Here is a 25,605-nt window from a genome sequence, read left to right as displayed (position 1 = left end):
AACCATGTACACCAACCAAAGTAGCACATGTGCTTACCTTCAACTAATGTCTACATTTCACTGCACATATCACCTTTGGTGGACGCCAGAGGCTCACACTCACAGTGACAAACAATAAATTAGTTAATCAATGAAAACACTAATTAACAACTGTCACGTGAGAACAAAACAGTATCAGAACAAAAGTATCTAAATATCTTTCTACGCCATTCACGCACTCCCATTGCACCGTTTGCTTCTCGATCGCCTCAATAATATACTTGAAACCCCTATGAAAAAAACAGTTAATTTTATTAAGTATACTTGTGTATAAGTATAATTCCGTGTGCTACTTTTAAGTATTTCAAATGCAGTATGATAAGAGTAAACTTCAAGTATACTTCCTCAGTTTTAGTATACTTTAGTACACTCATAGTACACAGGAATAAACTTTTTTTACTAATGGAAAAAGAACCAAGAGTAAGAACCCTGCAAAACAAATGGGATGAAGCAGGATTTGAAACGACAACCCTTCGACTACTGGACAACACACTCAAGCACGTGAACCACTGTTGACTCTGCTGTGTGTTCAAAACGACTGCAAGCTGACAACTTGTATGTTCCGACACCACTTGAATGCATCTGCGTTTCCTGCATGCTGCAGCTATCTCGTGTGAATTCAGCTGCCTATCAAGAACGACCTTTAAATGTAGGACAAAACCTTCAGTGGTCTGAACTGTCCAAGTGCAATTATTAAGTGCTCTACTTTAGGTGGAAGGAAAAAGAAATCGTCCAAAAGTACACATAAAAAAGAAAACAAAGCTGAAGAAGCACGAATCAGGGAATAACTGCAAAGTGTGTTAGAGTACACTACATATTGTGTATTGCTATCGGTGTGGAGATGCAGCCAGCTTGAGGTGAAGCGAGTGAACTTCCATCTGTTAGGTGATTATCTCCACTGCTGCGTCTATATGTACAATCTAACTCTGACTGAAATGAGACTTTAATCCAGCCACACTGGGAACAGACCCAAATCAATTGACTGAATTCCTCCAGAAAATGGTCAGTGATGGGCTGCAACCAGCGTGGTTGCCTTGTTTACCCTCTTATTCCTAATCCCTTTATTCCCAACACTCCTGCTATCTGCTGTGCGTGGCTCCGTCGGATTAGATCCCTTTATTTCAAACTCTTCAGAATGCAAGACGCAGTTTAGAGTCTGACGCCGCGAGACGTTTCTATCGTCCTCAAGGAAGCTCATGCGTTCATCATAAACAAACCACTTGATGAGGTCGTTCTATCCCAGTAGTGCTGCGTTTGTCTTAAACCTGCATGTACTGGCGCAAGTCAACTGCCAAATATGTTTCAGACCCCACAAGTTGATCCAATTTCGTAGTTGGAAACTTCAATACTCTAGACCAGCAGCCAGTGGTAATTACCATGAAATAAATGTTAAGTACATGCTGGGTTTGTATTGTTACTACACTGTTGTGGGACTACTGCAGGTAAAGACTGGTTCAGGGCCCTTTTTTTGTGCCTGGACAAAAGTGTGACTGTATATGTCATTAAAAGTGCTTCTCAACTGTTTTCTATGCATCAATTTGCACCCGCTGGTTTGCACAGCAGAGTATGCAGTCGTGTCTGCAGCAGTTAACAGACAACACACGACCATTTAACACTGCCCCAGTCTGATTCTGCTGTAAAGAGCTGCTGCCACAGTGTTGACGGTTGTTGAGCAGCATACTGTACATCTCGACTCCTGTTGCTGACACATTACAGTCCTCGATCATGGAGTCTTGATGACATTGTGGGTCAGGCAAAAAAAAAAAACACATCCTCCATTTCAGGCCACCGTGGATCAAGCTACTTCAGAATCAGAATCAGCTTTATTGCCAAGGTCAGTGAGGATCCAACCAGGAAAGTGCTTTGGTACGATGTACAATAAAATAAAATAAGTAACTAATAAATCAATAAACCACAAACAACAAGGGCTGCTCACTAATTCGTCAGGAGAGCGCACGGCACAGCTCGAGTTTGCTTTTGCTGCTTTTCTTCATTTCTTTTGCTCTGTCTCGGGTCAGGCGCTGACCTACACCTCTCGCATGTGGGTGACGCCTTCGTGAGTCTCGGATTTTCAGTACTACCCCAAATAACCAGGGTTAGAGAAATGCAGTGTGGTGGGAGCAAAACGACCCTTGGCAAAAAGTGTGTGCAGTTTGGTGACGTGTTAAACTGGGTAAAAGCTGCTCAAGATGTATGCACTTTGTTGTGAACTTTGACGCGACTTCATGCTACACAACTTTCAGAGGAAAAAGGCTGAGATATTTTCGGTAAGGCTTCATTTCATCTTGGAACATCATGAGATGGTGTTCCATTAGCACTGAAACATTCAGGCTCTGACACCTCTCCTCTCCTGACTGAACAAAGACAAGTAATACTACAGAACCCATTGCTAATGCTTCCACTGCAAACCAGAAACCTCTTCAGTGCCAAGGTAGCACAGCCTAAGCACCAATCAATTTGCCTCAACTTTTTTAATGTACGGGTCTGTGTGTTATGTGATGAGTTTGCTACATCATGAGCTTTATTTAGAACCCTGTGACAACCATATGACTCATCCCGAGGAACGGTTGTCATGAGGATCAGGGCCACTATTGAAGAAGTGTAGGCAGCCAGATGAACTTGTGATACGACACAAACAATGCAAAAAACTTTTAAGGTGCAGTAACCTTTCAACATAACTTGGCTTAAATGAACCAGTTCGAGATACAGATCAGATGTGGCATCTTTAACAGGCCTCTGACTCCCACTCGCTTACATAACGGAAATTATTATGGGGCTTAGAAGCCATAATCTTATTAAAGTTCAGAGTGCTTCACTGACAAGTCAAGCGCACAAATGTTGGCTATTTGCTGGCACTTGGCCTGGATGAAAACAGACAGGAGTCGTTCGCCCTTAAAGGCATCAGATCATATACTTTCTCTGGGCGGGTGGGAGCCATCCAGAGTCTGAAACTGAGTGGACCAGTGGCACAAAGGTGGAACAAGGGCAAACGTTTCACTTGACGTTCAGAAGGCAGAGCAGCTGTCCAGGAGTTTGACAGTAACCGGATGATGTTCCTAGCTGCACATGAAAGATTAAGACAGGCCACCCGGGAAACCATCTCTGAATATTTCAGTTTGCACCGGCTTCAAGTGGAAGGGAAGTTTAGACAAAGTTAAAATTTGAATCAGTCAAGACATAATCAGGGTTTCATCTGCTCAAATCTTAGCTGACCACCAACTGCCTGATCATAACAAGTGATAAATAACTGGCAGGTTTTCAGATGTGTTGAGACGAGGACTTTGATGTAAAATGTTTCTCTATGTTCTTGACTTTTAAAAGTTGAGTATAAAGGGAATGATGCTTGTCAGGCAGACCGGGATTTCAAAATGGTCAGAAGCTTAAGGAACATTTTTGTCGCTACCCTCTACAATTATTAACCCTTCTACTTCTTGAAGCATTTCCCCAGCAGATGAACCTCATTGCTGGTCTTCCTCTCCATCATCTCCAACATTGTTGGACCAATACTCCTCTCCCCCTCAACATACGTTATCCATGTGCAATATTTAAAACTTATTACGCAACATGAAAAATCCAGAGTATGACTTTTAAATTTAATGCATGGAAAAAAAAAAACAGTTTAAAAAAGGGGCACTTTTCTCAGCACCACTAGGGGCCTAGCTGTCCGCGTCAGTTGGGTCCCTACAATTGAACTGTTCAGTATGAGCACAGTAGACATGAGCTTTGAATGTCAACATCACAGAGTGCATGCCTTGCTGATAAAATATGTGTTGGAAATATAACAACTGAAAAGGAACTCACAGCCAGGTAGAGCGCGGCGTACACACTCAGAGCTGCTTCCTTGGACGGGAAGGTCTTGCGGGCACGGAGAATGTCGTCCTGGTTTCCGGTACACGCCTCCTGATGGCTGATGTAGCGTAGCGCCTGCTGACAGCCGAGAGCCGTGTAGTTTGGCTTGCAGACAGTAAGAAAATACGGGGCCAGATTCCCAGTCACCACTTGGCCAGCATTGACAAAGATGTCGACGGTGAAGAGACCGAAGGTGTAGACTCCTGGGAAGAAAAGAAGAGAAAATAAATCCACTCACCTCACGCCTCAACTTGGGTTGATTGTTCACGGCTACCATTAGCTTGTTTTCAAGGTTGTGTGTTAAGTTTACCAAAGCGAGTCATTGCATCGCATTCCCCAATCTTCTTTTTTTCTTCTTCTTTTTACAACTTTTCCAATATCTTGGAAGTGAGTAGACTGATCATAGAATTTATGAGAACAGCATTGAAATGCAACCCAAAGACGTTGCTGTTGGACTGAATGACCGAGGTTCACCCACTTCAGCACCCAGTCTTCTCCTGCAAAGGCGTGATGTTTTCATGGACACAGGACGCTGCTTGGCCTAGTAATCCGTGTAATTCCAGCATTGACGTCTTTCCAGATGAGTGAGCATTCCACACCATCGGCGCTATCACGACCCCGAACCATCGGAGATTGAAGCTTTAGCTCAAAACAAACCAGATGTTCCGCCTCCTCTTCAGCCCCCAGGACGTGCCGTCCACGGCTTCCAAAACAAATTTAAAGTTCGATTTGTCTGACCCCAGAGCAGTTTTTGAAATCACTTTAAATGAGCTTCAGACCAGAGCGTGCCGTGCCGTTTAAATTGTGTTCTGTCTTCCTCTCCACATAACACAACTTCCATTTGCATTTGTTAAAACCATTCAAAAGACGCAGCTCCTGAAAGCGTTCCTAAGAAGGAGCAGTGACTTAAATGTGTGCCGGCACCATACACATATTATGAATAAACCTCATCTGTTGTCTCGTGCCACATCATTTTCCAGCCTTTTGTTGTTCCTGTGTTATACTGCATTACTTCCATTAATGTCAAATTGAGCCGAATGTACCTCTAAAACCACAGACGGGGATTTGCGGTGTTCACAGGACGGTTAGTTAGATTAATAGGGGGAAAAGTAAAAGTGTTGCTCATACTCATGTGGTCAAGTGTCATATGAAATTTAATGGAAAGGCGGATGAATTAAATGAAACTTTCTAAGCTGTCAGTGGATGAAAAGTTTCCACACACACACACACGCACGCATGCACGCACACAGTGTTCTTTGAACTGTTAACCGCTGGCTGTGACTATAGCTGCCAATAACAGGTTTTTTTGAAGACATCCCTTCTATTCAGCATCACGCCTACTTGCTAAAGATGACACTTGCTTTGTTTAAAGCCATTTCTGCTCATCAGTCAGAACACTCGATACACTTGGTGACAGGTCTATTCCTTCACAAGCATCAAATTGATTCTGCCACTGCTCGAATGACTCATGAGTCCTTATAATTCGCTCACCCACAAAAAATAAGGGGGATTGAACTTTTGTTTTATGGATGATCTCACCCTCTCTTACCGCTCGCTTCAAACCCAAACACGGACACGGTCACAGGGAAATTGCTTATTGGGGCGTACCTTTCATTTGGACGGTTTAGTTTAAATGGTCGAGCCATGCATAGGGTTATGCTTTGGGCCTACGTGTATATCACGGCCCGTGTGATAAAAATGAGAAGAAGAAGTCAGGATATCGTGTTTACTAACACTGCCAGATTACAATGTCACAACCGCTGTGAAAAGTTCCCAATTGATCTGGTTTTCTGAAAGAACTATGTCAATGTTGTGGGGAGTCTGCGTTTCCTCCAGGCACTCAGGTTTCCTCCACACAGAGGATAATGGATGACTATGAATTATCCAATGTTTTCTATCTGTGCCCCGTTTTTATGGCCTGTGGTGTTGGGTGGATGTGAGCGACAGATTCATGCACTCCTAGCAAGCATCAGATTTACTTAAGGAAAATCTGGAAATGAGCAGTGGCAGAATCATGATAGCCACCACAGTAGGTTGGACCAGATCCCCCTAGTTGGCTATTAACAAGAAAAGAACACTGCCTCCATCCATGCTATACATCAGGGGTGTCAAATTCAATAACACCAGGAGATAACATTTCAAACATGGGCCGAACACCATGCATAATTCAGCCTGTAATTGTCATTCTTTGGTGGTAACAAGTAGTTTAAACAGAATCAGATATTATCCCTGTGAATTAGTGGGACTTCTCTGTGGCCAGCTTCAAGAAAACAAATTGTTTTCCTTCACCACTGACTCGCAACACAGGGGACACTCTGGTTGTATTCTTGAAGCCAAAACAATCTTCAGCTTCACCACATTTTGAAGAATTCCCTTTTACTGTCATTCATTTCCCTTGTTTACCAATATGAGTCATTAATAATACCAATTAAATCTGTTTTTCTTTTTTTTCAGCAAATGTCCCAAGAACAACACACAGACTTAACTTTTAATATTTCAGGTTTATCCTTTGCAATCTATGCATATGCTGATATTTACCGGTAGTACCTAAGATCCTGGAACTGCCTACTGGTTTACATACAGTACAGGCCAAAAGTTTGGACACGTGTTCTCTTTATTTTCATGACTATTTACATTGTACATTCTCAATGAGGGCGTAAAAACTATGAATGCATACATATGGAATTACAAAGTAAACAAACAACTCAAAACATGTTTTACATTTTAGATTGTTCAATACAGCCACCCTTTGCAGCTTTGATAACTACTTTGCTCACTCTTGGCATTCTTGCGATGAGCTTCATGATGGAGTCACCTGATCAGGTTTACAACAAGCGACTACATCGTGAGGCTTATTCAGAGGCCAAGGATTTGCAACGCCGCCAACAAAGCAAAAGGTGGCTACTTAGAATCACCAAAAATATCTAAACATATTTAGATTTATTCAACATTGCTTTACCTTGCTATATAATTCTGTACATCCTGCTTCATATATTTGCTCTCTTCAATATGTATCTACAAATATAGAACCTGGCAAAAATGAAGAAATAAAAACACTGAATCAGAAGGCGTATCCAAACTTTTGGCCTGTACTGTACGTATAGGATGTGTGTTTTGGGGCCACATGAGAGAGGATGCACCATAATAAAAGGCAGAAGCAGATAGATAGCTCTGTAGTACATATCGAGTGCTGTCATGAAGTATTTGACAAGTACGAGCACAGCGAAATAGGCCGGATTAGTGCGAGTACCGATGCTAGTCACGATGTGGCCTTAAAGCTCCAGCAGACTGACACATGTTGCATGTTCATATATATGTATAAAACATGGGAAAGCGCAGCTGTGAAGAACATAAACACTTTATTCACTTTGAAAATAAATAGCCTGCTAATCCTCTCGTAACAACCTATTTGTTTTCCCTCCCAGCAGCACTCGGCGTCGCTTGACACGTCGCAGCAGCAGCTCTAGCTATTTCCTCGCAGTTTTATTTTTCTGACAAAACCAGATTTACTGCTGCGACAATTTACTTATGTTGAGTTAATTCAGTTGTAGCAACGAGCCAGGCAGTAATTAGCTTCCCATTGTCATGCCGAGTAATTGTCTGCGGCAGGATAAGCAGCAAAGTGAGGGGATGATTTCAGAGATTGTTTGAAAGTATGCATGGAAATAAGGGAAGTTGATAAGTGGGACTTTTTTCAGTATTGCGGGGAGGAAGACGTTGCTTGTGAAAAAAACGTGATTTTATCTCCAACGAATCCCAGGCCTCCTCTTCTCTGGCTTCCTCAGGCTGCTCTGACTAGAGATGTTATGTATCCATCTGGTCCTGGATCTGCCAAGAGTATGTTCCTAAAAACCGTCCAAGAAACCACTGATGCCCTTCAATGCGGAAATGACAGTTTAGACACCAAATGGATTATTGGACGTATGTCTTCAAACCACAAGCCAATTGGGTACCAGACTTGATCCCAAACCCAGGGCCATGTGCGGCATCATTGTTCCTGCTTCCCAGTGACCTCACCAGAACCCAAACCCCCCCCTTCAGGGTGATGCTAAGCAACAAAGGAAACCAATTTCAGTCACTTGATCTTATATCGTAAGTTGAGTTTGGGAAAGCACTTTGAAGAGCTTTGCCTTCTGGCCGAGCTCTTTCTCCCTCGTAATCACACTCCTCCGCTACCAATTTGGGATCAATCCCACTGTGCCTGCGGCGACATTGGCTGAGGTGGTTGATTGACTCATCCAATAATCAGAGGGTCTGTAGGTGCTGTTGCTAGTTCTTGCAACTCTCATGTGTGAATCTGCATGAATGATCATGGTGGAGGTCGGAGGGGCCATTCAGAGCATGTGGCATAACTGGATAATGGTTTCTTTGTGTCTTAAATGTAAGATGTTATCATGTCCTCACTTGGGATTTTAGACCCCATAATAGCAGCAATCTTGTATAAAAATGCATGAAACATGACATCCACAGAACACTTCAGAAGATCGGTAAAGAACACTCAACCTCTGCTCCCAAAGTTCCAACTATTTATACACTGGCAGTCTAAATAGTTTTGGCTTTCAAGTCACAGCCAGTATCTTAGGATTGTCACTCGCAAGCTAGGCGCATCAACCCTCTGCAGCCTGAATGCGTGTCCAGTTTGCTGGCACCTGCTTCCGAGGATAGAATTATCAGTTGTTGCTAGGTCGTCGGGGTTTTCATTGTGTCAAATTTAGCCTCCAGGGATCAAGGGGCAGCCTTAAAATTCTAAGACACGCTCACAATTCCTCCAGAAGGCTAGCTATGGTAGCAGCGCAGGAGTTCCAACATAGTGACACTGGCTCCGCTTCATTTTTGGCAATGTAATAGGGCTGAACAATTGACCACAAACGTAAGACCGCATACATATGATTTTGAGAGGTGCAATTTTTTCAAAGTGCCCACTTAAGTACATACTGTATATAGCCGTCGGCCACAGCACTTGGCTAATCTGTTCCGCTTCACTCGTACTAAAGGATCGCTGAGACACACACAACTAATATACAATAGTGAGTGAGTGTTTATGTTGTCTTATAGGAAACAGCCTCTTAACAAATAAAGAATGATTTGGAGTTAAGTTCTGGCTCAATAAATCAGTTCCATGCATGAGTGACATTAGCAGACTCCGCAGTCAGCTTTTAAGTCTTAATGTATTCTGAGTTACAACGGACCCAATAAAGTTTTATTTAAGTATCCAATTACAGATCATGGACTCGCTAATATCTGAGAGTGCGTCAGCAGCTGTGTGTGTTCTTTGAGGCACTGCTGCGTCTGGTGCATCTCAGGTTGACTCTCAGTGCTGTTAGATTAAAATGACTTCACAGCAATCGACATGGAACGCTGCACTAACTCAGTTTAAATTGTGTTGATCATGGATCTGAAGTCTGACAGCCGTGACTGAAATATCGGCAGTGAATAAATCCAGCACCCGACAGAGTCTCGGTCACTAATGATGCAATGTTTGAACTGCAGGATTGAAGCTTCATTTCTTCTGTTGAATAAAATGTGCGTCCAAGTTTCTGATAAAACAAAATTGAAATTGATAATTATTAAGTGAAGATTTTTTTCTTGCCTCAGTTTTGATATGTAATATTTTAATATATAATGAAATATGGCCATCATTTAAATATAGATATAGTAATATGAATATTGTGTGTATTCATTTAAATAAAATTGTGAATGAAAAATTGCTATTGAAAATCATTATGACCTATGATTTATCAAGTAGTCGTGTTTAGACACAGATTATACATATATCATTATACATAATAATAATTTGATTATTAGATATAATAATGATAATAATAAGAAGGAGAAGAATGTGTCCAGAGAGATGCTGAAGATCTTTTTTTTTTCACCACAAATCCCTCATCAAAACACGACTGCTTCTCTTCCTCATGCACCATTTATTATTTGTGCATTTATACTAAGTTAGCGCGCCTCAAAACACACAACACCCACACGTGCCACTGACAAACCGCTAACACAATTCAGTATTCCTAGCATGTGCTCTTTCAAAAATGGCCCAGAGTGTTCTGAACCGTTACATAATGTCGCTGGCAGAAAATTCTGTGAACTGACTTGCCGACGTAAAGTTCAGCAAGCCTCAGCACACACAACAGCGCAGGCAACTGTCAAGGACGAGCATGCAAGAGTGTCATTAGCCTCGCCACCATTATAAATTTAAATATTTTTTTCATTGCTGAAAAGCCTTTTATTAAGAAGTGGAAGTGAAGTGTTAAGCTTACATGATCCTGTGTTACCCTGAAGCGGAACAGAAACTTGACAACCAACATGCATATTGATGTGGCTGAGTGAACAGAGGAACACCAACTTAATGTTCAGCAGGCGGAGGGCGTGTTCAAGGGGCCACACAAGCAGCGCCAAATATTACAGATAAAGACTCTGAGATGCTTAAGATTGTTCTGTACACTGTCATTCATCCATTTATAATGACACAGCTTAATAATTGAATCATTTCAGGGTGTTGTTGTCCCCAATAAACGCAGCACGGGTCCTTAATAAATGATCAACAGCTTTTCATGTTGTCACACTGCAAACTTGGGTGTGCAACATACTCGTACGCTAGATGATCGTATTGTAGAATTTAATTAAAAATTCAGCCGCAACTGAACTGTATTTGGCCAAGACATCATTTCAGTACGTCTATAATTAATGGCCTGCCAGTGAAAAGCTCCCCCAACACAAGCCCCATAATGCTCTGCAAAGGTTTTCATCAAAATTGCATTCTGGCCTCCTCCCAGTAGGACATGGCCAGAACACTTCAGGACGGATCTGGATCAGATGCCCATGTGATCTCAACGGCCAGCCATTCGACTGTCAGCCTTTGGGCGACACATTTTCACTCGCAGGGTGCCAAATAGCAACTATCTCCAAGTGCACTTTTGAGTCCTATGTTGACGCCAAAGCCAGCCTTCTGCATTGACACATGGATGTTTCATGTTGGAGTTAATGTTTTCCCTCCTGTGTGACGTTCCAAAAGAAGGACATGGGGTTGGGGACGCCAGTCATGAGGTTACAAGACTACATTCATGTAAATGTCACTTGGTGTATGTAGCATTTCATGTGGCCTTCCACCTTACAGACGATTTTCTAGAGGACACCATGACTAAAGCACGATGGTTCGGAGGACGGTAGATACCAATCGTGATACTGTGCGAAAGGAGCACCACCCCATTGGTGTTAGCATTTCACTTGAGCTACAGAGTAGCATCCCTTAAGGTTTCACTCTCAAAGTTCATGTCGCAACTTGCACTTTACTCATGCTGCGCACATGTTGGTTCAATGACTGAAGCGTTACGTCAAATGAGGTGCAATGTATAGCAAGTAAAATAATGCAGCAACAGCTCACTATCTTGTTGAGAACACGACTAGGTATGCTCCAAAAGATTGTTACCGCAAGATTTGCCCGGGCCTTATTGATATACATGACCACGAAACTGTCGGCTTTGCCTTTTGGCTCAGCTCTATCTTCACCACAGTAAACAGTTAAACATACTGTAACACACTTTGGGGTTCCGTCCGAGGACTGTCCTTCACACGACGTATCTTTAAGTGGTTGTAAATTAAACCAGTCTACAGTATGATTCAAAACTGAGTGCCTACGTTGGACAACCAAGAGTTCCTTAGTGGATTGTAATTCTAATGCTCAACAAAATGTGAGAAAATGCAATTAAGTCTTGTGTTTCAGCATGAATTTACAAGCTCTTCACATCAGTGTTTCACAGCTTCGCCTCGATGGTCGTGACCGATGATTACAACAGTGGTCGGCTAATTAATATAGCCATGTTACCACGACAACCTCAGAAGACGGGTCAGTGGTGTCTGGGAATACTCAATAATGATCTGTCTTGTTAAGACCAAACTAATTTCCCTGTAGTCACAGGAATGGCTCGGGCAGTGTTATTTCATGTTGCACGACTTTTATGTTCCGCACACATTTAGCAGTGGCAAAATACAACCTCCTGGTTCACCACTGTTCCGTGTGCAGCGCATCACGTTGTGTCTGCAAGGTCTCATGAGCATGTTTGTGCGCCCAAGCTGCAAAAACACTGTGCCACATAAAAACATTTGTAAAAGCAGGCGTAAACTCTGCTGCAGGCGTTCGTGGAATTTTAATCAGGGCACGACGGACAATGTGTTCCTGCATTATCTGGATAACTGTAATACAAATCAAGACTCCACCGATCACGTCCGACGTCGCCAAATGCTTGAGTGGAACTTTTACTCTTTCAATTACATTCTCTAATCCTTTTTCAGCCGTCAATTCATTGTGAGTACCTCGCACATACTGACTCACCGCTGCACTCACAAAGCATCTCTTTTTGCAAGTTGCAGGGTGTTTTTGAAAATATTGAGATCAAACTATGACTATTAACTACTGTAAACATAAAATACCTTCCGCTTCTTTTGAAAAACAACTTGTTCTTCAGGCTGAGGAGAACACTTTGATTATTAACAATCCACCCACTACTCATTATGTATTCAGCATTCCTGGTATTTGTGGCTTTGTAAACAAGTTGACTCAACAAAAGATGCAGTCTTTCACAAGTTAGGATAAATGAAACAAAATAGCTGCTGTTAAGACATAATTCCCTCGCTTGTTTGAAACATTTTTCTCCCTCTCTCAGAGGCACCCATCCAAAAAAACAAGACGGCTTACTTCAATTTTTAACAGACCTACAGCGAACGTGTTCCGCTGCCAGTAGTCATCGCTGGAACACAACGTGAAGCGCACATCACAAAAGGTCCTGCCTTTTACCGTGATTTGTTTTTCACAACTCAGAGCGATCGTTTTAATCTTTCTGGAAGGTGTGATTTAAGCATGGTAGAAGCATGGTCTTCATTTTAGGGACCCTGTGCGTAAAAGTTCCCGCACATACCCACACGGCCAGACATGCAGAATTACACATGGATATCCATCAGATGGAGAACCATCACCAGTCAAACAAGAAAAGCAGCGAAAATGTATTTATTTTTGGTTATTAACATGTAGTAACACGTTAATACTGACATTTCTAAAACAAATTATTGAAAGCTTTTCACAAAATAGTAAGAGAGAAATTCCGATGTAGCAACTGAGTTTCAACCACTACAGATGACAACAGTACTTACATAATCTTGTGCATTAAAAAATGGTCACACTTTAGCTTAGCAAACGTATTGTATATTGCATACATGTTCACCTCCATGATCTCCACTTGTTTCGATGTTTCCACTTTTAACACATTTGAGATTTCACCTTTCACAAGAGAATGTTTTTCTAAAGGCGTGGCAGCACTCATTTGAGCCATGGCCGTGTGATCATGTTCCGGAAATCCTGTATGTGTATTAGCAGCATACTAGCCTGTTATTAACATTAATAAAGAACTTATTACTGTCAGGACTTGCTAGAGGGGCCCTACACTGCAAAACATGAGAAATTAGACCCCTACATTTCTGATTTCTCCCAGTATTATGCCCCACTCATTTCCATGAAAAAGCTGTTTCTAGGCATTCAGTTTTCTGAATGTGATCGGAATTTGCCGATTCTCAACACACAGGTAGCTTGGCCATCGTGAACACCACTCTTGGAAAAATAGTCACTTTTCATACACGACTGTTTCCAAAAGAGCTGCAATGGAATTACTCCAAAAGTGACACCTGATGACGTTCTTATTAAACAATAAATTGAGCCACTTTTTAGAAGCCATACATCTCAAAGATATATTATTTTTGAGATGTACAAATAAAATCTGAAGCTAAGAAGAGGCAATGTTACACTGACTATAATCCTTACGTGACAATTTAGCCGCAAGGATGTTTCTATTATTACCCACATCTGTGTAGTGCATAATAGAAACCTTCCATGTTAAACGGTTGTAATTCCATGTTAACAGCACATGACTCATTGCAGCTTGAAGAGATTAGCACTAACAAGGCAAACAAAGGATCCCAGTGGATTTCTCTGTTGGCGTGGAGATACGCGGGGACTCTGCCAGTTGCTACTCGTGTTCATCAAGAAACACTGCCAGCAGATGGATGTTGATGCCCCTAGGGCACATTAGTGACCCACTGATCCACGGCTCAAATCCTGGTGGACACATACCAAAGGTATGAACTGAGGAAACCTTTGACCTCAGGATGACGGGGTCACATGAGGGAGCTCAGAGGAAGCCAATTGATCAACACCAACAAACCTTGCTGGTGATGGCCAAGAGGCAGCAAGAGTCTCACTCAGGTGTGGTGACAAAGAGCTGCATGTTGAACAGAACTTGGTGCTATACAGAAGCCCTGACTGCTTGTCACAGAGCCATTAGCTAATGCTGTAATGCCGGAGCAGAAGAGGCACTTCTTTTGCTCCACTGAGCTGTGAGCGTCCAGATTAAAAGCACTTCCACTTTTCTGCAACTTTAAAATTATGTTAAGCTACACAGTACACCACACACTTAACAAATTAATGAGCAGCACTCTCCCTCAGAGTAGGACTAATCTGAAGAGTGGGTTTTTAACTTGTATGTCACATCCCTTATTGAATCTAAGTGTACCGCTAATGCATGCAGTGTTTCTCTTGATATCAAATCAAATTTCCTTGTTCTATAAAAAAAAAGTCAGTGGTACGGAAGTAAAAGGTATTTAATTGTGAGTCTTCTGTCCAGATAAAAGCACTTTAAAACATCTAAGTTCCTGTCACTGACAAGCAGCAAAGTGGTCTACCAGTCCGTTCCAACAGTTCAAAATTCAGGATTAAAACACTGACTTGTTGAGACATCAAGTGCTCCGCAGTCGTTCTCAGTGAGTGCATCAGTTAATGTGTCATGGTTGACTTTGCACCTAGAGCTGTGAATCACACTGCCAAGGTCACTGGATGCCTCACCAATTTGCACGTTATCGCCAAACTGACTAAGTGGCTTCAAATGAATGTGTGGATGTGTGTTTTCTCCAGATTACCACCGACACATTCAAGCAGAAGCTAGAAGGTTATGTTTTAGTTGGCATTTATCTGTCCGTTGGTTCGTCTCTTGTCAGGCCGACGAATTACACTGAAGTCATATTGTGTGTATTCCAGAAAACTACTGCCACATGCTGTCACATTCGGCCAATGCCTATCAATGATATATGAAAATACTAAAAGGAGACCAAATTATGTTGATTATAATAAATGCAGGGCAATAACACTGGGGGAAAAAAAAATCACAATAATGACCTAAACGGACGGATTGACAGAAGTCAACCCCCTTTTAAATACCTTTCTAGTTTAACCTCTTTATGCTGACATTTTGAGCAACTCATGATGTCGATAAATTGGCTGGTGACAAATATTAGAAAAAAAGAAGGGAAAGAGGGAAAAAATGCTCTCGAACACTAAGAACAAAGTGTCCATACAAAATACACGTGACTATGAGGAAAGGAAAGGTATGGGTGTCACCAAATTTTATTACTGACACCAATGACCCAAGAAAAGGATGAGAAAAAAATACATGAAAAGGAGGCCACAAAATAAATGATAAGAAAGTATACTTTCAAAATAATAACAAACAAAACGATGAATTTAACTTGTATGTGCTTCACTTCTGTTTCCCCCATCAGGGCTGTCGAGACTAAACAAAAGGGTACAATGAGGCTCTTCACTGCGTTTGTATGAAAGATAGGGAACTTGTTTTGAAGTTGGGTTGACGGCTGTCAAGAGTATTAATTACTCAAACCTCGATAACACTCACTCTCACTACGACTCTCAAGAGCTCCGCAGCGCAGCAGCCATTCATCCTTTACTTAGCCGGGAATAAAGTTAACCAGGAGTCAACGCCAAGCACTGACATCAATTAGCACAGAGACATTACCCTGATGAGATAGCAGCCGTAGCCTTGTGTAATATGATCACCAGTTCTATGAGTCTCAGCCGGCAGGAAGGCTTTCGAAAAAAGGGATGTTAATGTTAACGAGCATGTGAATGGCACACGGGATGTGTAAGTGCGAGGGCAAAGCCGGGCTAGCGAGTGGATTCCCCCTCAGGGATCTAGGTAATAATCCTCTTCTGCAGCCTTATCTTCTGCTCTCACTTAAGCATTAAAGGAGACGAGGAGAGGCCAACGTTGTGTGTGTTTAATAAGAGGGGCGCCTGGGGGTGGCGGGGGGGTTAGTGATTCAGTTATTGTGTGATATATCTGAGTATATGGACACACATACATTATATGGATGCATCCATCTTCTAAAGCTTATTCACTATAGAGGGAGCAGCCAAAGCATGTGGGGTTTGTGCTGGAGGCGGGTATAGCGTTATTACTCAGGTGGCAAAAACACGTGATTCACACGTCAACTGTTCACATTCAGTAAAAAAAATCCATCTGCCAATTACAAACTTTGCACAGCATTGGCTTTTGACATACAGTTTTGAATGAGCAACCATTTGTGAATCCATAACACTGTCGCCTTTTACAGTCATTAGCTGCACTAGCAGAGTGCTGATAGATTTAACACATTTAATCATCTCTAAAAAAAAAAGTCAGTCACTGACTGGATTTATTCTCGGTGGTTAGAAATGTAGCACAGCTGCATAGACTAAAGGACCAGTTTGACAATAAGAATAGCATTACACCATACTTGTCATATTTGGGTGGGATGAACATCTCAGAGAATTCATTTCTATGACTTCAGTCACATTTAGAGAGGGGTTAAAATCAAGGACAACAAAAAGTGTGGAAGACAGTTAGCGATATGAAATTATTCAGTATTAGCACTAACTTTTAAATTAATTTAATATTACCTGTACTCACACAATTTCACATCCTGCAAGTGCCTTTTAAATTGAGTGCATTTGACCATGAGCTCATTCAAAATGTCAAATTAATACCAAGGCTATGTAGTGTGCTTCATAACAGCCTAATAATTTAGTGAACTATCCAAATAAAAAAAAGCCAAATTGCTGTACCTGCCTAAATTAAATTAAATTAAATTAAATTAAATTAAATTAAATTTAATTTAATTTAATTTAATGTAATTTAATTAAATTAAATATACATTTGGCCAGAGGTAATGAGAAAGTAACTTTGTTACTTAGAATTTAAGACTGAAAAAAATAAAGCTCTAGCAAAAAGGGCAATGAATTGTGACCATATTTCTTGTTTAAGCAAAATTTGTCATGTGGGAAGACTGGTATCATTGTGAGATAGCAAAACTTTGTGACCTACTGGGGCTAGTAAAGCACATTTGATACACCTACTGAGGAAAAAAATGACTAGAAGGAGGAGAAGATGAGTGTGAGATGATCTGTAATCTACTCAACATCATTCTTCTGTCTTCTATGAGAAGATTCTAAGTGAGAGTCGGATTACATCAGGGATCTGCCTGTGTAGCTAACTCTGATGTCTGACTGACAAGGTTACGGGACAATAGTGTTTGAGGAGATATACTGAGTGCTAGTGAGAGTAAGGGGGAACAGTTCAAAACATTGAGAGTAATGGACAGAGCGATAAAGAAGAGAGTGCGGGCAGTGGGGGAACATGTGGAGACGGTGATGAACGCGATCAAAAGGGCTTTACAGGATGTTTGTGGAATGTACAGTTGCGGGATAACTGGATCTGGATATGTTGTTGTGTACAGCAACAACGCCGTAAAATAGAGGGAGAGAAGAGGAGAGATTCTAAATGTAGCACTTGATTTTGCTTGTGAAAGTAGATGTGCACAAAGAACATGGGGAACAAGATAGAAATGTTTGGCTATAAAATACCTCCTGGTGAGGTGCTGCTGTTGTCCCTGCTGAACCCAAATTAGCTTCAGCTCTGACATATGGCTGCCTTCAGCTGACATTTCCAATTCAACACTTAATGGCATTCAAATTGATCTTTTTATGCTCAATGTCATCTCTGAACTAATCCACAGTCTCGCATATATTGAGCATCTGTCATCGAAGCGCTCCTCTTGGAAAGAGATGCGCTTTAGGAAGCAGGTCTGCAGCCGCACAATCATGACTGAACAGAACACAGTTGCGGGTTGTTGTTGGCCAAAGTGCATTTGTTGTGTGCATGTGTGTGTGGAAGTACATTTTCCAACACATCTCAAATGATTGCCTGAATAATTAAAAACAAATCATGCAACAAGTGATGACTCAGCAGGTTATCTTATGGCTTGTGCTCTGCGCTATTAAAACAAACGCGGTACCAATCGCACTAACTGGACATGTGACTTACCGAGGAAGCGGAAGGTCCTGCGCACCAGAGGGTTGAGATAACAGCAGTCTCCCGTGGCGACAGTTTTTTCTGAGCGGTCAAACTCTTTGGATGTGTACTGGACCAGGAACAGCACGGTCTCTGTGACTGTGATCTAGAGCAGATAAGGGCCGGAAATAGAAGGAATCAGTTAGTGAGGCTATGTTGGGAGGTCACATGTTTTACAGTCTGCTGAGCAGCGCCGTCTTCTCAGCTGATGTCACACGCACAGATAAAGATGACACAGAATGTGAGAAGTCTTGTGTTTGCACGTGGAATCTCATTCGACGAAGTTCAATAAGTTACACTGCACGTGTCAAACGGAAGGACCAGGGGGCAAATCCCGCCCACCAAGTCACATGGAATCACTTGGTGGATTTGGCCGCCGTCCAAGTCAAATTCTACATTAAAACACAAAAACGATAGATCACAACAACCGAAACGTTGTTTTCATTTGTTTTCTCAGACGCAAACAATGAGTGAACAATGAGTTTTGATTTTTTTTTAAATGTGCCTGTATGTTTATGCAGCGTCTCCTATGTTACGAGTCTCGGTCGATTATGACGGAGGGCCATCTATGTATTCTGTTTCTAAACACAGAGATCAGGTTGAGTAATGTGGCTGAGTGATGCCACACTGATATAAATTCTGAATAATGATCCTGGACACAAAGTTATCAGAAGACATGTAGACCATGGCCACAATGATTCTTTTTTGTACGCGTCCCTTTTCAACTTGTTTTCAAAAACCAATCATATTCACTCCGGCACCTTCATCTCCCAAGCAACTCCATTTCCACGCCAGGGACCTTCACGCCTGCATTATTGTTTTTTACAAATATAATTGTCAAGGTTCAATTTGGTTTCCTCACTGCTCTTTCTTCAGTAAATCATCCATTTGCATTCATAGGAACAGTAACTGCTCTATGACCTCAGTGTGACCTTAAATTCAGTATCAAAACATTGCATGTTGTACCTTGCAGTGGCATTATTATTTTACAAAGGCGTCTGTACCTGGTTTCAATAGCAATAATAAGAATAATTGTTATTAATTGTAATTGTTATTGTATTATTATTATTATTAGTAGTAGTAGTAGCAGTATTTGTTTTTTACTCACCACGGCAAGTGCAATAGTGAGTTACATAGCTAATTTGACACACATTATGGGACTGTAACTTGTGTGTGAGCAGCCCATGTAGCCACAGTCCTCTGATGTAAACAGTTCATCCACAGCAAAAACACATCCTGACATCAACGTAACTGTATAATATGCCAAAGTTCTCAGGCAATGTCTCTCCATGATTCATCAGAACCCAGTGATTGGAACAAACAGGATCCAGAAGAAAAGGATGAATAAGGGTGAGTAAACATTGGAGGGGTCTCCAACTAGGTCAACCAAGAAGCAGATAGGTGTATACTGTATAATGGACTGAAGCAGTCCATTATATACACCGAAGCAGTCCATTATATATATATATCCTACAGTTTGGTGGTGAGACCAGGAAGGATCTGTTGTAACGTGAGTGTCAGTTTTAGTGTGTCCACTATAAATGAGACACATAAATCTCTAGCGGAGAGGCTTACTGAGACCCTTTGGGCAAGTATGAATTCCTCAGCCTTTAAAATGTAGGTCACAGGCAACAGTCTCTCATATACAGACCTCCAATTCAGCTTGCGAAACATCACAGCAATTTAGAGATCAGAAAGAACACAGGTCTGAGTAAAAAAAAAACCAAAACATTCCCTTGAATGTTCTGCATTGCCTCATTAACTCTCTGCAGCCAGTGGAGTAAGGAAGCTGATAGTTTGGTTAAAATGAACAATAACCGTGCAGTTATTGTTGGCAATCACAGAAAAGTGACCTAATTCCATCAGGCTGAATTCAGTTCACGACTTGGACACGGCCTCAATAGATGGCGAGTCAGCCCTCTTTTTGAACCCCAGTGTTGAATTGAATGAATTTTAATCTTCACCATTGAAGCAGCAAAACCTAATAAAAGTCAGCAAATAATAAAAGACAAATCAAAGCAAAATCTGGATAAGCAGCACAATGAGTTCAGGATCTGGCTGTGCACTCACTGTACTGGGAGCGGAAATTAGCTGAGAGCACATGCAGAAATGATGTTCTGACGTGGAAGGCTTCCACATCATCGGGGAGTAGGCGTTGTTAATCTGTGCAGCTAAAAATGTAAACAAGGAAGATAAGGGAGCCACCTCCTGCTGACGTCTCCGCAGACACACACACACACACACCATGTCAGCGCAATTCCACACATTAGCTTTGGATCAAGAGCCCACATGGAGCAGGCATTATCTGACGTGGGGTCCCCATTCAGGGATGGCAAACACCAGATTATCGGATCTCTGTAGAAGTTTAGAATAAGGTAGGGGTGAAAGAAAATATTGATACACTCAAATATCGCAATATTTGATTGCTCAGTATTGTATCATTATTTTTGCTGAAACACTGCAATACTTGATGATTGGGTTTAAGTGATATTGTCTTGATATTTTAAGTCTACATTGATGTCTCCACTGAAGGTGATATAAGGTGATATAATAATATCATCATATTATGATGATATTATTATATTGATACTGTACTGCATCATCTGATGTTACCCCTTAAAATGATTATTACTATTATTAGAATATATTGCTATAATTTACAGAATCGCAATACGTCGGCGGTCTTCTCTGACAGTTAAAAAAAAATCTCTTCAGATGTGTGAATGAAAGTGCAAAATTTCGCCATGGCGGTCACAACATTCCAAAATCCAAACGGAACTCCAGTACCCCCCCAAAATTTAAATCACCTATTTCTCCTCCCATTATCGACTGAACTTTTATTAAAATACAATCAGAGCTTTTACTTTTTGCTTGCAGACAGACAGAAAAGCAAAAAAAACAAGCGCCACGTACAAAGACAAGTGACGTTACTAGACAAGGGCAGATATGGGTGAAAATAGGAAAATGCACCAGCTGGGTTTTATGATGTGCATTGGTGCACATCAGGGTCATCAATAGGACAACAGCCAGGGATATGGTGAAAAGGATAACGGGGATGGGTGCAATTCTGTATTGTGAAGATTGTGTATTACTCTTTGCTGTGGTAATGGCTGCAGGTGCATCAGTGAATGGGAACCTCATTGCTAATGTGTGAGGATTTTGTTTATGGTTCATGGTCCAATTACATTTGATCAGGTGGGATTTCATCTTTTAAAAGAGATCATTTTTTTCATGGGACGGCGGCTCTCATACGAGACGTGGCAGAGAGCCATGCTAGTTTATGTGTGGTGGAAACCCTGCTAATACACATTGAACAAGCATCTAAAAAGTCATCGCTATGTTTTGTACTATTGGGTCGACTCAAACCTGCACACGAACCATCCAGTGACACACTTAGCAATGAGCGGGAATAATTCAAATTGTCTGTACGGTGGACAAACATTTCATAATCTCTACACACTCAACCATAAGAATCATTCACATCTTCCTGTAGTTCCCACTTCGACTTTCAGCATCATGCTGGGGAGTCACACTGGCTGGAGCAAAGCCCTGCTGACACCTTCAGTGGAGACAGATGTTCACACATCCAGTCACACCTTCAAAGGCTCCAATTGACCTAATGTGCGCTTTGCCCCTTTCTGTTGTTCACCACTTGGTAGATGGAAACCTCAACCATTTTCTTCACCAGATATAAACACACCCACATCTGTCCAGACAGTGGGACGTGGCTTTATTCCTTCTCTTTTATTCACTTTCACCAGCCCTCAGTAGCCGAGCCAATACTGCTGCGGTTAAAAATAGCAACAACTGACTTATGCGTATTAGGTTTGAGGGAGCTGCGGACCAAATATGAACCAGTTAAATGTCATGGGATTCAAGAGAGGGCGGTGGTATGTAAATGTAGAGGTTATTTTCCCACCTCAAATGCATCTGCTCTTGAGTTGATCTAGCAATGGACCCTTTAGTAAATATTTGGTGTGAAAAGGATGTGTTAAATAAATGGTGGCTGGCAGCGTCCCACGTACGATCCAACTGGCTTGTCTTCAATGGAGAGCTGGACAGAATATTTTGACTGTGTTGCTCATTTTTAAGGTTTTTTGTCAGTTATTATGGACAAGCATCACTGCAGTTATGAATCCAAATGAATTTACTTGTTAAACATAAATGTAATGACAAATCCAAGCAAACCAAATTATTTCATGTTGTTTCTAATCTACACAGACACTCATCCTCCTCAACAATTTCACAATGTTATTTTGTACTTTGTTCTATAAGTAATATTAAACTGGCTTCCATTTTACTTATACATATAGTTGGATTTCTTTGTTGTAGAACTCCTCCTAGTAGCTTTGATTTTTTTTCCCATTTTGTCTGTCTCTTTCCTTGCAAAAACAATAAAACAAATACAAATTTTTTCTCATGCATATGAGAAAAAATATAATTTTTGAATCAATTATTTGTGAAATTTCATTAATGAAAAAAACAACTTAGATTTACACTTGTGAAATCATTGCACACAGTTTACCTTGTATTTACAGGTTTGTTTTTTGCTTTTACTGTATGTTTTGTCCTCAATCATACAGAGGTTTCTTTTTTTAGTTCCTGCCGTCTTTTGATGTCCCACTCACAACAGCTACTTTGGGGACCAAATCACAATAGTGTGGTACACAAGAGCTTTAAAAGTGTGTTCTTGAAACTTAATACTGATTGAAGGCAAACAAAAAGAACTCTAAAGGCCCATTTATGCTCCCTTTCCATTTCAAGCGATTTTACTGTCAAAATGAAACGTAGGCAACATTGCAGGAGGCGGTGGTCGGTGAGGCTGTTAAATATATTGCGACTGGCGGACGAGAATTTCCGCCATTGTTGCCTGATGACGTTAGACACCTCTGCACGGGAACTAGACATCCTGGTTTTGTGGAACACAGAACTGCATCACACAGCTCTTTCCTCATGAGGTTGTCCAAAATAGAAACTTGGCACGAGGCAACGCAAGGTTAATACATAGGCGCTTCATATCCACCAGTTCCACTTTTGAAATATTTACAGCATGAGGGCATTTATGGCATGGAGAGGCATTTTCGTGGTGGTGCCATGCTGCGGTGTGAAACAAGCTTTTAGTCTGTTCCAACTGGATTCACCGAGAGCAAAGATGGATTCTTGTCAATACTCCGTGAGCTTCCACTCAGTGGAAATACACTCGAGGTCTGACAAATTAAAAGTGTTTTTTCCCCCTCTCTCCGCCAGCTTTGACTATCAGAAGAATGCATCGCTGCCGTGCCAAGTTTCCCATTTCTGACAATAGCAGTTGTTTCTGAGCAATGATGCCTTCATTGTCTACTCAGAAAACCATGTTTTTCTCTAATTTGAAATAATATTTGTCAGACTCAAACGGACACAGCGGCATCAGTCAGATAATCCACCAGAGATTAAACAAATCATTCAGTTTTCTTTGCCTCCGGCGAGTTCAAACGCTTTATCCATGACAAATTCACATATCGGTCAATTTTTCCACCTCTGGATTTGTGTACATCCAGAGAGGCACAAGGTTGTCCAGTCGCTGCTCAGTACTGCAGCTCATGTGTCAGTAGCTCGTACAAGACATGAGCGACGGAGGGAGAGTGACAGATGATCAAAGGAGTTGTGAACTAAAACAAGTAGCTGGGGAAACTCTGAGGTGCTGTTCCCTAAAGAACACATCTGGAACATGACATCTGATCGGGAATTATGGTAACAAGAAGGAGTTGCCAAGCAACAGAGAAAGGGGGAGCTTGTTAGCATATTGGCTGTTTTTAAGCAAAACTAAAGCTGCTGAAGTAAAACGCACTATAGGGAATCTGGGCAAGTAAATTACATCCAGGCTCATATTCGTGCTGAACCTCTTCTTTGATAAAAGTGAAGATATTTTGAGCATTTTAAAGGTTTAAATTTTGTACGTTAAAAGAAGACAGACCACTAAATATTGTTTGGTGTCTCCACACCACATCTTCACTCCTAAGTCTTAACAGTTCGATGATTGTCAAGTGGATTACGTGTCTCAGGGTGTTGCAGAAGTTGGATGTAGCCAAATTACCTTTCACCTGAATCATGTTTCACCTCCCGCTGCCCCGTCCTGACCAACCCATCCTCACTCCCATGGCATTGGGAAGTGGACCTTTGCATCCTATACTGACATCAAAGCCTTCTGCATTGCATTCTGACACATAAGTTTAAATGGAGAAAAACCATTTAAGGGGTATGTAGATCAAGTTACAATGCTGAAGGATCCCTTAGGCGTCTGTATGGTCAGCAAAAGTCCAAATTCTCAACGTCAATATATTACACCATAAGAGTGAGGATGCATTGTCCTGAATCTGTAGGCCATATTTCATTGGACATGGCAACATATATCATGGGAAAGTGGTTGGGGCAGGACTTAATCCACGCATTGGTGCACCTTCAGGTTGCACTCTGGAAAGACACTTTCATGTCACTTGGGATACTTCAGTAAGTAATGTGGTCATGACCCTGACTCATGGTCCACTCTTTTCTATACTGTGAGTAAAGCTCATGGACACATTAGGTGTGTAGTATTGTGTAGCAACAATCCGATCGTCACTCTAATGCATCCGCATCCTCCAACTCCAACCACTCTTTTGAACGTCACGGAAATGCCTCAGCAGGAGAGAAAACATTTGATTCAATCGAAGCTCCTATGTGTCAACATTCGATGCAAACGTCCAATTGACTATTGTCAGTATTTAACACCTCAGTAGTGACAATGCCTATGAAAACAAGATGCCAAAGGATGAAGGTACATTTCTTTGAAAAGTAAGAAGCTTATGTGAACTTTAGATGAAAATCGTGTCTCACTGAATTGGTTATAGAAAAATGTTTGCAAAAAGATATTCAGCTTTTTATAATTCAAGGCTTCCTTCATGATGAAAGGCTGGAGAAACATCACAGACGATCGATCCAAGAGCAAACTAAATCAACTTCACAGCTACAAATGGAAACGGAATGGAATAAACTTTTAGGAAATGATGTCCCTTTTATGATGCAGATTTAAACAATGTAGTTGGTGCTAGTATCAGAGGACTGATCCACTCACCTTAAGTCGACAGACTTAAATGCTACTGTTTCCACTGAGGAGGTGCCATTTTTAGATTAACACAGTGCTCCTGTCAAACTGTGGGGCACCTTTTATCATCCTCAGTATCTGTTGCTGTTGTCCTGAACAATACGGTAGTGATGTTCCTCCGAGTTGAGGGAACGTCAAAAAAATGCTTGTTATGCATGGAGAAAGCTAAACCTGGCCGAAGGGCCACCTGATTGTGAGCAGCCGGAGCCACAGGCCATTAGTCCTTCTCTTATTTGCTTTAACACAATCTGACAGGGCCGCAGTTGCAATGTGTGGCTGATTTGGTCCCTTAAGTGCTTCCAGTTTCTGGCTATCCCTCTGTCTTCTTCGGTGTAGAGCCATTTCCCAACGGCAAAGTCGAGATGA

At 41.5% G+C, this 25,605-nt stretch overlaps 1 protein-coding gene across 5 annotated transcripts in view; it reads right to left on the bottom strand.

The window, feature by feature from the left end:
- The window catches only part of LOC128756227 (phospholipid phosphatase-related protein type 5-like), a 137,688-nt gene that overhangs the window by 22,309 nt on the left and 89,774 nt on the right, over positions 1-25,605 (bottom strand). For all 5 annotated transcript variants that reach the window (XM_053860571.1, XM_053860570.1, XM_053860573.1 and 2 more), the window contains 2 exons: positions 18,093-18,225; positions 3,841-4,091 (listed from right to left, as the gene is read on the bottom strand). In XM_053860571.1, coding sequence (XP_053716546.1) covers positions 3,841-4,091; positions 18,093-18,225 — 384 coding nt within the window. The remainder of the gene's footprint in view (positions 1-3,840; positions 4,092-18,092; positions 18,226-25,605) is intronic.

Source organism: Synchiropus splendidus, chromosome 3 (assembly GCF_027744825.2).
Source record: "Synchiropus splendidus isolate RoL2022-P1 chromosome 3, RoL_Sspl_1.0, whole genome shotgun sequence".
Classification (NCBI taxonomy): Eukaryota; Metazoa; Chordata; class Actinopteri; order Syngnathiformes; family Callionymidae; genus Synchiropus; species Synchiropus splendidus.
This window is presented reverse-complemented; position numbering and strand designations above follow the sequence as displayed.